The following is a 15,586-nucleotide window of genomic DNA, read 5'->3' as shown; positions in this document are numbered from 1 at the left end:
GGCTACGTGTCGGGATCCTCTGCAGTTGCGGAAAACAACTTACCCTTCCCCCCTTCTCCTTGGCAACTGGAAATTCTAAAACTGGTATTTTAAAGAGGTTTCGGAATTACCTGTGAAGTGTTAGTGGGCCACAAGTCCGATCCAAATCCATAAAGAAATCTGCCAAGAAAAAAACCGGTATTTTTAACAATCCGCTACAGTGCGAAATATCAAGTTACTGTTCCAGACAATTTACCATGACCAGGGGCATAGATTGTTATTTTTTGAGTTTCCTTGTACAGGAATTTGTCATATTTGGGGTTCAGTGCAGTTTTCCACAGAAACACTGTTTCAACGTCATACATTAGTAAGCAACGTGAATTTCCGAGATAAATGGGTTTCACATTTTAACATAGCAGATGAGAGATTAAAATATTAAAAAAAACTGCGAACCTTTGCTCACAAACTGAGACGTGCCAACCCCCTACGCCATTGCATTGCCGTGTTATCCCTTAGGGTTACCAGATACCTTCAGGGGTGGTTTACTAAGACTGGAGGCCAGTTCAATAAACTTTAACTTAATATAAGGTATCCGGCTGCAGTTTAACTGGAACGTGCTACATCACTTGCACGTAAGACACCCTTCAAGGCATAACCACACTTAATAGACCACTTGCACTATACAACATTTCCACCGCACATGACGTCACGTCCGCCGTATTGATGTACCAATACAATAAAGCGGCGGCCATGTTGATGTTCCAAACTAGGATCCTTTTTCTCATAGAACACGTTTCTTTGGTTCCAAAAAATTTGCACAACTGCTGACCACGTGAGTGAAAACGCTCTACCGTACTGACTATCAAAACAAAGTACATCATCTTACCTCTGAATTCAAGGATGATTGGTTGGGACTGATCCCAGGTATCTTGACTGTACAGTAGATTGTTTGCTGTTAACACATGCTGTTGAGTCATGGCATGAATCTTCTGCGGGATACATACATTCACAGGAGACGTCATGGCACTGGAGGTAGATGAGGGTTTGCCATTCCTTGAAGGTGTGGTCATTGTTTCATTGCTGCCATTGCTCCCTACACTGCCAACACTTCCTGACGGGGATGGTGTAGGGGAAAGAGGAGACGGGGTGCCAGTAATCCTAAAAAAAGAAAACACGACAGCATTCTTCGTTAAAAACTCGTGTCCACGCCTGCTTTGGCTGTCCCCAACTGTACACTCAACTTTCTTTAAGGCAGATAATGTCGGGAACGGCTCTAAGTGCCTGTCTACGAAAGGTGTCCTTATAGAGTCCAAAAAAAAATTTCCAGGAAGGGGCAGGGGATGACTGTAAATGTCCGGTAAGAGAAGGTATCAGGTGTGCACGAGAAGAATGGCCACTAATTCAAACCTATGCTCCAGGCTCTCAGTTGGTCAGAATGAGCGGAAACAAATAGAAGTGCAGCAAAAACAAAACAAAAAAGGGGGGAAAGGGGAGAAGAGGAAGAGAGGGCTCTGTCTCAGTCCTTGCTCGTTTTTTGTTCACGTTTTCTTTTCCCTCGTCCAGAGTAACTGAAAGCTGGAAAAGGCTGGGTATTCACTTGCAAAGTAATATTAACATTACCAGGTTTTTCTGTTGTCACATAAGAACACGGACATGACAAATCAGACTCAGTTTTATAATGTTGTAATGAATGTGATTCACTACTAATAGAATCCGTATACAATAGACAAAACCCCTAAAACCAGCGTCCAACGCAGTGCTGAAGTTAATGCCTCTTCACTCAGTGTCATACCAATACTACAGATTACTTACTTTGTGTTTGAAGTGTACGGACTTGGGGCTTGTGTGCTCTTTGGAGGACCCTAAAATACAAGAACAAACAACAACAAATATAATTATTTTAGTGAAATATCACAAGGACAGGCAGATGATGCTCACTATTGTTTGAAGGAGAGCAAGTGGGTGTCCTTTGAAAAAACAAACACAAAAACGAGAGAAAGAGGAAATTCAATTTGTATGTGAAACATACTTACCCTAAAATGTTCTGTGACCATCTGTTGAGTCAAACATATAGTGTATATTAGTTCCTACTACTTTTGAAGCCGGGTAGGTTAATAAAAGAAATAATTATTATGAACACAAAAACCTTGACTGAAGGAAAAAGACAAATTCTAAATTTCGCGTTTACATTTGAAGACAAAACAAGAGAAAATACGAGGCTTTGATGTCATCCTACATAGTTTGCCAATATGGCAACCAAACAGAGGTTATTTTTGCTTATTCATTCTTAATGCTAAAGAGACTTTGATAATAGAAGTCTGATGGTTTAAAATATTCCATACTCAATTTATAATGAGGGAACAAAAGCAAAAAACTAGATTATTTTGTTCCAACCCAAGTGGCGGGGCGCCTGCTTATCTGCCAGATTATGGTAGTCTTTGCACTTGGCTGTTAAGTAAGACTTATGAGCTGCTAAGTTTTACGTATCCAAAGATACGGGTGTGAAGGCCTAAGTAAAATTTCAAGTTATTTTACTTTGCATCTCCTTAAAGTCGGAAAGTTGAAACGATTCAAGAAAAGTTTCAAGTGACTTGAAAACCACTCTTAAACCGATTTTGTGAACTTGCGGTTTCTTGAGCTTTGAAAAGGTGAAGCATGTCAATCAGTCTTAACTATATTGCATAGGAAAATAACCTTCAGTTTGTCTGAAGTAAAAAGGATTAGTTGTGTGTGAAACTTTACCCTGGTCCCAGAGGTTTTTCTTTAAATTTTTCTTCGCCAAAAGAGAGCGAGCGAGCCACGAAGCGGCGAGGAAAGAGAAGAAAAATTTCAAGAAAAACCTCTGGGACAGGGTAGTGAAGCTATATTTTACTTGAAGAATTTAAAATTTACAGGTCTTGAAATACTTCTAAGCTTATTTAGGCTTTAGTGTAAAGGCTACCTATAGCGACATGCAGGGAAGGCGAGGTGTCACTAGGACAAGCCTGAGCAAAAAGTACAATGTTTATAAATTTCCGTAAACTTGATTTAACTTACCTTAATGTTTCGCATTATACTGTCTTTCCTCAGCTTGTAAAGTCTCATGTAAAGGATTGACTGAATTCGCATGCTTTTACAGGAAGAGAAAGTAACAAAATAATCATTAACATTACATGATTCCCCTGCAGCTGTATGTGAAACATTACTTTTTGACCAATAATTCTAGTACAGATATTAACTATAAGCATATTTTTTTCGTAAGTAGGTGGAATATAGTCGTCTGGCTGAATGAAGTCCTGGCCCTGGTTGTTCAGATGTTGGGTTGCACTATAAATGATGAATCACTGTGCAATGAAAATGTATTAGGGAAACTAACTGCATTATTCAGTGGACAGAAATTTATCCAGTGATTAGCGTTATCCACCTTTTGAACAATTGGAGCCTGAATAGGACTAAAACAATAAAAATTACAAGAATAGAGCTCTAATAACAGATCCTAATCAGAAGTGACGGTAAGAAGTTATTAAATCCTCACCATAAAGCGGAAAGTCTTTTATCTGGAACGTTATGGGATCGATGAGTATACCTATTCACAAAATTCCGCATTGTGTACCTAAGATGTAAATAAAGGCAGGTGTTAGAAAAAAGAGCTGAAATAAAGTGATGAGATTTGTGATTTTGATACTTTTTCTGCTTGCCTTTAAAGGGTAAGCAAAACTAATAACAATGAAAGGAATTTAAGAATACAAATTGATAAACAGGTTGTCTGTGAAGCACGACAGAAACTACTGTTAATCCTCTATTAAGCCCCCCGCCGCCTCTCAAACAAGCCCTCTCACTCTAATAAGCTCTAATAAGTTCTTCAGGGGAAGAACAATAATAAGCCCCCTCTCTATTAAGCCCCCCACCCCTCCCCTACTCATTCTTCACTAATAAAATAAAATAATAACAGACTTTATTAATCAATCACAACTGAAAAACTTTGTGTGGGCTGATCCGGGCTGGTTTATTTACAACTGGAATTTTGGATTTGATTCTGATCCTCAGCTGCATGATCTTCAACCTTTTTCACTTTGTATTCTAGTTTTTTTTTATGGACAACTGATACCATGGTCTTTTCTTAATCAAATAAGCCCCGCCCCCCCACTTTCTCAAATAAGCATCCCATCTCTATCAAGTCCCCCTCCCCCCACACCTCAAATGATCTTGAAATAAATAAGCCCCTGGGAGATCAAATAAGCCCCCTGGGGGGGCTTGATAGAGGATTTACAGTAGTTTAATTTTGCGTTTCACAAAATAACTAATAGGATCATGTGTATTTCACTGCTGAGTACTCATTCTGTGAATTACAAGACAATGGAAAGGGAACATATTGTCATAGGCGGAAAAAATTTTCTTGACAATAACATTACTAACTGTTCTCACTTTCTGTGAAGCCTTTCAAGAGGAATGAAGGAACCTGGGAAAACACTTTCTCCACCAGAGAGTGTAACGGAACAAACTGACCTGGATGCCCAATAACAACAACCATAACTGCACTTACCTGAGAAGGTCAAGCGTTTCAGAGTACATTTGAAATGCAGAACGAGATTCTTCTTCATTTTGCTGAAGGGAAAAGATTAATAAATATTACAACACCAACATTAGCCATGAACAATCAAACACATGGTTAAAATAAAAGTGGTGGGTGGTTGCCTGTGATGTCTGTAAGCATCAACTAGTAGCAACCTGCCCATCCTTGACCATTAGGAGAGCACCCATATTAAGAAAGCAAGCTGCTACATCATTTTAATAAGCAAAAGTGACCAAGGAACTTATCATATTGGTAACACAGAGGAAAGCTAGCACCCTTCAACCCTTTAAGTCCCAATGGTGACCAACATCAATTTTCTCCCAACCATATCCATCGATTGTCAAGAGATTAGGTCATGAGAATTAATAAATGGATCACCTAGGAGAAAATGCCTCGCTCTTTTACCAAATTCTCTCAACACATTCTTTAAGAAAATGTATAGAGATCAGTTTGGAGAATTTGTATGTGGATATTGGGGCTTAGAGGGTTAAGCCCCAATAAATTATTCACACACGAATTCTAGACACTGATCTCCATACACTTCCCTAAAGAATTAGTGGAAGGAATCTGATATATGATAAAAAAGAATTTCCCCATTTATTCTCATAACCTTCTCCCTTTAAAATGAATAATTATTGTTGGGAGAAAATTGACATTGGTTACTCAAGGGACTTTAGCTTATTCATTTCAGTGCTGATGGTGACAAGTACTGATGCTCTCTGCTGATGGACCTCTTCTCGGTGGATGTTTTCTTGTTCTATGCTAAACTGCCCACAAAAAAGAGATTGAAAACACCGGGTTTGAACTAACCTCAATAGCTTTTCCACAACGAGCAAAGAACATCACTGCGTCAATATAAAAGAATGCTTTTACTTCCTTATCACTCTGCAGATGAACAAAAAAAGAGGAACATGTGAGTGCAATTATAGTCAACTATCAGAGAGAAATATTACGTTACAGCAGTCTACAAATCATTATAATCAATTCAAGGCTGTAATCTAAGAAAAATTGAAGGGGGCCCAGTACCCTCATCATGTAAAAGCCACAATGCCTGACATGATTTCTATCAAAAAAGCTAAGATTTCCTAGCTGCCCAAGAGCCAACAATTACTGGAACCAGGGGTCACTGGGTACTGCTAGTGTATGACCCTGATCATGAAGACTATGTCACGGTTGTTAGAGAACGTTTTGAAGTAGACGGCTCAGTTGTCAAAGGAAGAGTCCAGTCCGGGAATATTTCATTCAAAAAATGCCATCTGTAAAGAAATGCTAAGCAGAGTAGCTGGCCGATAACAACCAAGTAAGAAGTGATTTTCGCCAGCAGCTGGCTACTTTTGACAACCCTGCTATGTATGAAATGCATACCATAGAATCTGCTCTGTGCTTGAGTCTTTTGGCTTCTGCAAGGTAGTGATCTGGTCCGTAAGGCCTGAACCAAAATACAACAGTACATTAACACATCCACTTACAACCTTAACTAGGGGTCGATTTAATGACACGTTTTCAAGTGCAATTTGTTTTAGAGTCTGGGAACAATAGCTATGCTTGTAAATTGACTCCAGGCCACAATAACAAGTAACTCTTTTGTAGAACTTACACTCTAGGTTCTGGATCATACAATCTTGCAATATCTGCTTCTCTCTTGTCAATGTTGCTTCTTTCATTGCATGAACACTCCTTGGGCTTCAAACCACTGTCTGTCACATCAATGCCATTTTCTGACAATGTGCCATTCTGATGACTTTCCATAAAATTCCCAGGCATTTTATTGCTTTCACTGTCATGTCTCTGACGCTTAATGCGATAGGAATCTTCTTCATGACTTGGACTACGTTTCCGATGACTGCCTTTGTTATGGCAACTGTTCAGGCTACTGTTGCTGAATGACCTCTCACGCGGTTTTGTCCTTGAGAGGAAAGATAACACATTGTTAGGTAAAACTACACTTGCAAAAGCCAAGGACAAGGAAGAAGTGTACCCCTGGAAGCAAACTTTTAGTATTGTGAACATTTTGACTCTGAGGAAAAAAGCAAACAAACAAAAATGCTGGAAAAGTTAAAATCCTTCACAAGGAAGTAGTTACGCATTCTATATCCTACATGTATGCACAAATCAGCAAAAAGGCAGAAGATGCAATGTGTACAAAAGCCTTCCTTTAACCTAACAAAAGGTCCTTCTTTCACTTTTGCAAAACTGAAATTTCCTTTATCAAGAGCTGATGCCTTCCAAAATGGTTTGCTTAAATATGATTACTGGTAAATATTATACTCACTGGCTAGAATCAGCTTCACTTTCACTCTTCATTTTTTTAAGAGTGTCGCGTTCTGTTGTTGCATCGAACGATTTCCGTTTAATAATCTTGACTTCTGGGGAGCGGATAACATCCTTAAAACCATTTGTCTCCTCCACAGGAAATAATGTGTGCTCTTGCTTGATCAGTTCATTTCCAGGAAGTCTAGGTATCCGTTTTAACAGCGACAAGTCAATTTTTACTATAAGAGACTCTGGCTTGTTGACATCGTCATAGGATATTTCAACATTCTTACCCAGTATGTCCTTAGTTCTACTTGGAGATATCAACGTAGAAAAAGGTTTATCTCCATTAACAGGCTTATGCACTCCATTTACATTTACTGGCTTGCTTTTCGATTTTTTAGGTTTCTCAGTTTCCTTTGTCTTTGCAGCTGAAGCAGGTTTGCTATCAGTTTTTACTGGACTATTCTCTACACCAAGAATGTCAACGATAACATCTTCCTCGTCCCCTTCGCAATTTGATTTAAGTTCTTGTTTGGGAACAGGAAGTTCTTGTTTCGGAACAGGAGTAACTGAGTTCTTTGTCTCTGCCTTCTTTTTCGTTGAAGATTTCATTCCTGTTGCAGCTTTTCCCCCCTTCGCCGTTTTACTGACTTTGTTTTTATCAATGCCATTACTAACTTTGGTACTGGCAGAATTTTTTGGAGTTTTTGTTTCCTTCCCACTAATCTTAACTTGCTTCTTAGGTGAGGGCGTCTTGTTGCTTTGGATCTTCTCCTGACTAGAATTCTGCTTGGTCCCTGGACCAGATGACTTTTTATCACCTTTTTTACTTGCCTTTGGAAGTGGAATTTTGACCGACAAACACGGATCATTACTAACAGGTTCACTAAGGGTCTCAGTTGCTTCAGCTTCAGGCGGAAGGTCCAGTTTTGCCGTCAAAGACTCAATATCGATACCTTGATCCAATTCAGGGCTGTTACTAAGAAGCTCAGTAGCAAATCCTAGACTATCAGAGACTGGAGCCACAGGGCTTTTGATCTGTTTACTAGCTGCACTGGTGTGACCACTAAAATGCGAATTAAGGGAACTTTTGTTCAAGTTGGCAGCTGGTGCAATCTGATTGCCACGAATTCCATCTTCTCCTACTGTGTTAGCTGATGATGGGCTTGGTTTTGTCTTTGTAGCAGGTGGTGTTGACGGCTGATTTAGTGCTTTTACAAAGTGATTTAAATCCCAGTTCCTTCCACTGGCAGGCTAAAAGAAAAAAACAACCCTCATTAATAAGCAAAAGGAGCGGCACCACGAATTTTATCAAAATTCTAACAGTATGAACGGTCACTAAATTGAGGGAAACAAAAAAATAATTGCTCAAAAGATAAAAGAACATATTAATAACACTGCAAATACAAAAGTAGGCATGGATGGACAAATCTAAAGAAGATTAAAACAGATTGAACTTGTGTGTTTTTGAAACTTGTTTGCCTAACAGTTTTTCAAATTCAATCCGACATAGGTTTTGGCACACCGTGCTGGTGCAGTTGTTCAAAAGGTAGATAATGCTATCCACTGGATAAATCTCTATCCACTGAAAAGTGCAATCGGTTTCCCAAACACTTATCTGCTGGATTGTGATTTATCTGGTGGATAGCACTATCCAGAGTTTAAACAACCTGGGCCTGATGTTGACAGGGACTGACGTTTCAGCAACCTGTGCAGTAGTCATCTTTAGAGTCAAAGTGAGATGTATCACGTCCGTTGATTAGTTCAGACATATAAACCTTCGACATGACTCATCCGTGGGACAAGCCAATTTTTAATTAGAAAAAAATACTTTAATATTTTCCTGAACTTTGATACAGTCCTTTAGAATTCAGCCCCCAAAAAATTTGCCAGCATTTGACGAATTAAATGAGATGGAATAAGCGCCCTAAAGTTTCAAGCAGCACAACTTCACTTTTTATGTGACGATTTCATAGCCACTGCCGTCATGGTTGTTTAAGCTCCTTAATAATACACCACCTACTTATGAATCCGCATGTTCTCAACTCGCCTATCAGATTTTCCCCCGAACTTAAATATGGACTTCTCACATTACATGAAATGAATATTTTTTCAAGCGTTGATCAAGAGAGATAAAGCCAAGCATAACAAACAGTTAATAAAAAAGCTCTGGAAACCCTGATGGAAAATGCTCTTATTTGCTTATTTTACTGTAGAAGTTTTTCTTGAAAAATACGACTTTCAAGAACATGTAGCCACAAACGGCTTTCAATCTTGATAATCAGATGGCAGCCTATAATAGTTTGTAGCTGTGATTCAATTTTACAGTTCTCACCAAGTAACACTCTTACCTTTGGAGATGAAGAAGGGCTTTTCAAGGGTGATTTGATGGACTTCTTGTCTTTTGTATTGTTATTTGTGTCAGAGCCACTGGAATCACTATCACTGTCACTACTGTCTGTATCACTGTCATCACTGCTACTTCCACTTGAAGATGTTGAATGTGAACGATGGCGAGAGATCCTAATGAAACACCAAAGCATGTTTTCATAAATTATTTTCAGTTTCACTGAGAAACACCTCAGCAGGTACAACATCAAAATCAAAAAAACCTTCCCACGATAAAAAATTGATGAGAAATTAAATGCTCACATGTTGATCTTGGGTGCTGAGCTTGGTTGATGTTCCTAGAAGAGAGAGAGAGAGAGAAAAAAGATAAATGAAGGCTAATTTGTCGATGATAGGCAGATCAACAACAAGGGGATAATGATGAATTAAAGGTTCTAAGGAATCCTTCTATATAAATCTTGCATAAATTATATTGGTGCCAGTTTAGCACTCTGTTAAGTCAGAAATTATTCTTCAGAGTTATGCTTGTGAAGCGGGAGGAAGAGGATGGGGGTAAAGGAGGGGATTGCGTTATTCAGCACGTGTGTGTTGAGCTAATATAATAGAGTTTCCCCACTGATTGAAGCCCAGAAAATTATGTAAGCTCTTTCAGTTAATTTAATACCCTCAAAAGCGACAAAATAATTGTTGAGACATTGAACTCAAAGAGGGTAACTTCAGAGAAACAAAAATCGACACCCCTCCCCACACCACTCCATTCACAGTTGGGGTCTTTGTTGTCTTCTGTTGGTAGCTGGAATAGTGGCACAACATTTTATGGAGGGGATGGAGGAGGGAAACCTTCACTTTCCCCTTTCCCCTTTTGAAGTCCATAAAACATCAGAAATGCCCTTTGAGGTAAAGAGTCTCAACTAATTTTGCCACCCATTGCTCATCCTTAGGCATCAAGCCACGCCCCTTCAAAAGCAGACTCAACATTTACATTTATGGCTACTAACAATGATAACAAGGCTTACATGCTCATCATCGCTTTCATCAGTCAGCATTAAGTCATCAGTTAATAGCACTTCTCCATTTCTATTTTCTTTCTTAACTTCTGTGCTTTCTGTTTAATTAGAAAGGAATCAACCTCATGAATTACAATAACTCAAAAGTTTCTTCATTAAAATCATTAAGTAGGTAAAACTTCAAAAAAAGTAGGTTTTCATCCTTAGGATTCTAATTAATTTGGACATTAAATTATTTCTATTTTGATCTTTTCAATTCAAACTGCAGACTGTTAAAAAGAGTCTTCACTCGAACCTATTTTCCCATCAAAGGAAAAAAAAGAACAAGTCAAATACACATAAACAAACAGACAAACTCAAAGAAGAAGAAAACAGATTGCAGTAATTGTGAGTTTTGAAAACTTGTTGGTCTAACAGTTTTTCAAATTTCATTTTTATTGTTCATGGCATTTGATATAATGTTTGAGAAGACATAAATTTTATCATTAATTTGTTATTTGTTATTTACAAGTAATTTCTTCGCTGACGTTAAGTCCCATGCATAGAACTAAGGAAGTGTAATTGACAATATTAACAAAATCAACTAGACAGACATGACACAACCCCTTTGAATAAAATAGAACTGTACTTTAAGATCTCATACCGCTAGGTTTTCTCTTTGATGTTCCAATCAGTGGTACAGAGCTCTCATGGGTGATATTTCGGTGTCCAAATGCAAAGACTGAATTTCCTGCCTTGTTCGGTGTGTGAATTCCGGTTAGAGGTGGGGCAACCTGTTGCATTTCCTTTAGAAAGGAAAAAAAAACTTATGTTATTTTTCATACAATAACTACAACATTACTTATGCTCTTATTACCCTACGAGTGTGTTTGCATGAGTTTATGTAAACACAATTGTAGCATCAACATGTTTTGCTGTGCAGGCACTGATCAGGAAACCACAATTTTGAACGAAGTTTTGAGCTAAAAACTCAACAAGTTACTCTATTCAACCATAACTTTGAGGTTTGAGACTTGAAAAATCTGTACAAACATGCTGTATGGAAGTTTTTTGGCATCAGCCTGCATTTTGAATGAAAATAAAAGCCTCTCTTTTGCCAAACAAGAACTGGCCAAATTTTTTGTACAATGATATAAATGACTACAAACCATTTCCCTTTCATTTGCCACAAACAAAGAGTTTTTCTTCTTTTTCTAGGGAAAGTTATTTTATAAAAAGGAATAGAAAACATTTTTCTGTGCTTGCATGGCGTGATATAAACACTCGAAGGGTTCGGGACAATATCTTGAAAAGTTTTGCGTACCCTCAACTAAGTCTGAGGTTTGCATAACTGTCTTGAATTCTCCCCACACCCTGTTGTGTTTATATCAGGTTATGTGAAGACAAAAAACGTTTTCTATTTTTTTTAAATAGAAAACAAACAAACAAATTATAGACTGTAACACCATGCCATAGGATCTCTTTGACAAACTCAAAAGTGAGAACCACAGCTGGTCTCTTCTTCCTCATTCTGTAAAAAACACTCACATTAAAGGACTACAGAATGTCAAAAATGTAATTTTCACACTATGGAACAACTCATATTGGTAATGGGGTGAGACTGTTTTGCCTTTCCCTATTACAATAAATGGAAAACTTCATAAAAATAAACTGATTTCCTGTTTGGCAATACACTGTAATTATTGACCTCTATGCCATTAATTGCAAGGCACAAAAATGCAAATCAGCATTTACTCACAACCAAACTACAAACTTTCAATTCCCCCATTAGAAGAATTACAATCAACAAAACTTGATCAGCAACTAAAATGGCAAAGCTACCTATTGTACACAATATTAATCATAAAAATCTTCAAGTTTGTCTCTAAAATGCAAGTCTGGGGACAAAACTAACCAAGACAGTTTTCAAACGGTTTTCAATGTTGTTCTCTCTCTAATAGAGCTAGGGAAACTGTTTGGCACTGTACCAAAAATGACAGTAAGGATATTATTACCGCAATAATCTTTTCCACATTGGCAGGTTCATTCACAGAATGATTTTCTTCCTGAAAGGGAGTGAACAAAATGAGTTACTAAAGAATTAAAAGTAAAATCATAGAGTAACTAACTTAGATATAACCAAATGTGCTCATATACTGATAAACCACAGGAAAATGTGGCCCTTACTTTATGATAGTCACCCAGCAAGGGCTAGATTTTCCAATTAAAATCTTTCAAAGAGAGATATCAATGAAAAAAGGAAGTACATTTGACAGTTTTTAAACAGTAACTGAATCACAGGAAATTTAAAAACTCAGATTCCTGTCCTAGTTATCTCTTATTCACTAAAACAGCTGCCCTTTTTCTCTTGAGTACTTAGTTTTCTTCTACGAAGAAATAACTTTTAGGCTTAAAAATATCTAACCACAATACCAGACAGTTGTTAGAGCACTTGAAAGAGGATAAAGGATACCCTTCTTTCTATAAAAAATGAACCCACAATGTAAAAATTAAAAACCTTTTCAGAAAACACAGGGTATTGCATTCACTGATGAAAGTGGCATGGTAATGTAAAGTTTTGTGTAATTATTAACTTGATAGGTTATGCTCTGCACCTGCCTCTGAGACTAAAATGACAACAGAATTGCTATTGGTTAGAGCGCTGTCAATATTGTAGAGTATCTTGGTAGCACTGATAATGGATGGATTGCAAAATTATATCTTGAAGGCAAAAAAAAAAAGTGAAATTAAGACGCATTTTCGTGTTTTGACTTCAAAGTTTAGAAATGAGCTTGATTCTCTGAAAGCTACAAAACAAACCAAGGATGATTGAAGCAATAAAAGTGTTGTCCCAGTTGGTTCTTGTAACAAATCTTCTTTGTGTATTTGAGGCAAACCTCACTTTTTATAAAATGTACACAGACTCCTTTGGTCAATCACCCAGTGGTCTTTTTAGACATTAATGTGAAAATTCAGCATTTTAATTCAGTAACTTTTAAGCCGCATGACTGATAAGGAAAAAGTTAAAAGCTTTAAAGTTGTAAGGCACATGACTATTGCCTTCGAAGATTAGTTAAGGAAGAGCAACATATTTGTCATGAGCAAGAAAAGGCAACTACATCAAATGTTATCATTGAGTTCAGTTTTCAGCACTAATCAAGAACTCTTATCATCAGCTAACATTTTGCACACATTTAATTTCACAAAGAAAAGCGATCTGGTTTAATTAAAATAGAGTTCTGATCCACTCAGCTGGTTGAATACTATATTTTCAAATGAGCTAAGAACATTTCATCTTGTTTATTATGCTAATCAGAATACTCAATAAATCAAGTGAACATAAAAAAAAACACAAATTTTTGTCATTAAAGGGAATTAAAACACATTGTTAAAACACTCATATGCTGCTGCTAAATTAAAAATAAATGAGAATGTTTACAACAGATCAGATCAGATCTCTTCATTTTCAAGATGCAAAAAGTATTAAATTTTCAGCTAGCATCTGCTACAGCTGTATGTGTTGTAGGTTTAGAAGATTTTCATCCAAAATAAACCAAATTAATTGCAATCAATATGAGATCTCTCCGACTTTATGATGGTTTTGTAAGAGTACAATCTACTACATTGTACATTTGAAAAGACAATGCTTATGATTTGTGTGCGGTGTCAAGTTGATTAATGATTCTAAACAGGCCTCTAAGCTTTAGCTTCTGAGGGGGTTTGCCATCCAAAAATAATCATTCACTAGTTAAATATAGCAGCTGCCCACACAGGAATCGACCTAAAAATCCTAGCATAGTAAAACATGATAACATTGGTGTAAGACAAACTGCTGCTATAAAAGCCATTCTCCACTCACAGTGCCTCTTTGATGTATTACAAGTTTGGCAAAATCCTTTTCCTTGAGATTTCTACATTTATTTCAGTTTGCAGACTTAATAATCCTGATATGAGCATTCAGCTGAAAACTCCTTAGAAGAACTTTTGCAATAGAGCTGTTAGTATATACTTTTCAATGCTAAAAATTTCAGGTTTTCTTGAAATTAAAACTTTCTGACTCTCAGGATATTGAAAGGTTTTAGGCAAAAAATTAGACAGTGAACTTTCTTCACTGGATAAAAATCTACACATCATACAAAAGTTACAAACAAATGCAGATAAAAGGTACTATTTTATAAAATTAATTGAGGATACAATATTTATAATAACCATACATTTAAGTGTATGAGCTTTCTTCTAAAAATAATTATTTTTTAGGAAGTAAATAAAATTTACAAGTCAAGAGTTGTGATTTTTCACATACTTCAAATTATTAATTTTTAAGTTCAACAGCTTCAGTAGTTGGTGAAAATTCAACAAAGTTATCGCTTTTGCTAAACAAAATATTTGAAAGCTGTTTTCTACCTATGTGAACCACAAAAGAAAACAGATATGACAATCACGCTTAACAAGATATCGATTGATCTCCAAAACTTCCTTTAAGTGGCTATGAACTTCTTGCAACTTTGCCGTAATCTGGTCTTTATGGCTATACATGTATTATCAAGTTAAGAGGTAGGATACGAAAAAAAAACAAATTCAACAAAAACACTTGAGTCTTGAAGATCAACAATATGTACAAGAAAACACAAAAGGACTGGCAATACAACAACACAGTAGACTTAATAACAAAACATAACAGGGTTGCTACATGAATATTCAGCAATTATTCAATGTTTAGGGGCAAATATTGCACTCCATTCGATATGGTTATAGATTTTTAGGAAACAATAATTATTCTGATGTCCAAAAAGTGGCAGTCATATCACACTGCATCACCACTGTCTTTCTATAAAACTAACACAATGACTGAAGAAAAGCTGCATCATTCCAGAGTAAAACAATCTAGATACAGGGGATATGGTCTTATGTAGTTACAGGTAATCCTGTATTTACATGTAGCAGACCCCGTATTCTGCAGACACTGTACTAAGTGAACAAATAACTGAGTATGTTCATGTCTCTTCCCAACAAAACTGTATTCAGCAGACACCTCTATTAAGTGGACACCAGCGAATGTCCCATCAGTGTCTGCCTGATACAGGTTTCACTGTATTATAAAATGAAAAAATACAAAAGTTGTATTGTAAATAAACTGGCCCTGAGTGTTTGCAGCTAATATATCATAACAATATACACAACCTGTTGTTTTTCTTTTTTGTCAAGTGCTGCCTTTATCAGTGTACAAGGGCTTCAACTAAAAAAATGCTGATAGGTAATGCTATTGACAGCACATTAAAAGGCCATAATATTATTATCAATTCTAGAAATTCTTTGTTCTAAAAAACAAAGCACTGTAGCATCAGCAACTCTCCCCACCCTGCTGGAAATTCCAGTTTAGGTCCATAATTTTCTTTTGTAATTTTAGCTTTGAAGTCCCCACCCCCAACCCCAACCTCATCTTCCAAAGGGGAGCATGTGGGTA

General features: G+C 37.0%; 1 protein-coding gene across 3 annotated transcripts in view; it reads right to left on the bottom strand.

The window, feature by feature from the left end:
* Positions 1–15,586, bottom strand: part of LOC140948469 (uncharacterized) — a 41,377-nt gene that overhangs the window by 4,961 nt on the left and 20,830 nt on the right. For all 3 annotated transcript variants that reach the window (XM_073397712.1, XM_073397710.1, XM_073397711.1), the window contains exons 7-22: positions 12,138–12,188; positions 10,787–10,928; positions 10,153–10,241; positions 9,440–9,474; positions 9,139–9,310; positions 6,804–8,041; positions 6,129–6,437; positions 5,897–5,960; positions 5,342–5,416; positions 4,502–4,563; positions 3,494–3,571; positions 3,016–3,088; positions 2,013–2,033; positions 1,792–1,841; positions 866–1,137; positions 111–159 (exon numbers count right to left, since the gene is read on the bottom strand). In XM_073397712.1, the coding sequence (XP_073253813.1) occupies positions 111–159; positions 866–1,137; positions 1,792–1,841; positions 2,013–2,033; positions 3,016–3,088; positions 3,494–3,571; positions 4,502–4,563; positions 5,342–5,416; positions 5,897–5,960; positions 6,129–6,437; positions 6,804–8,041; positions 9,139–9,310; positions 9,440–9,474; positions 10,153–10,241; positions 10,787–10,928; positions 12,138–12,188 (2,780 nt within the window). The remainder of the gene's footprint in view (positions 1–110; positions 160–865; positions 1,138–1,791; positions 1,842–2,012; positions 2,034–3,015; positions 3,089–3,493; positions 3,572–4,501; positions 4,564–5,341; positions 5,417–5,896; positions 5,961–6,128; positions 6,438–6,803; positions 8,042–9,138; positions 9,311–9,439; positions 9,475–10,152; positions 10,242–10,786; positions 10,929–12,137; positions 12,189–15,586) is intronic.

Source organism: Porites lutea, chromosome 9, assembly GCF_958299795.1.
Source record: "Porites lutea chromosome 9, jaPorLute2.1, whole genome shotgun sequence".
Lineage (NCBI taxonomy): Eukaryota > Metazoa > Cnidaria > Anthozoa > Scleractinia > Poritidae > Porites > Porites lutea.
This window is presented reverse-complemented; position numbering and strand designations above follow the sequence as displayed.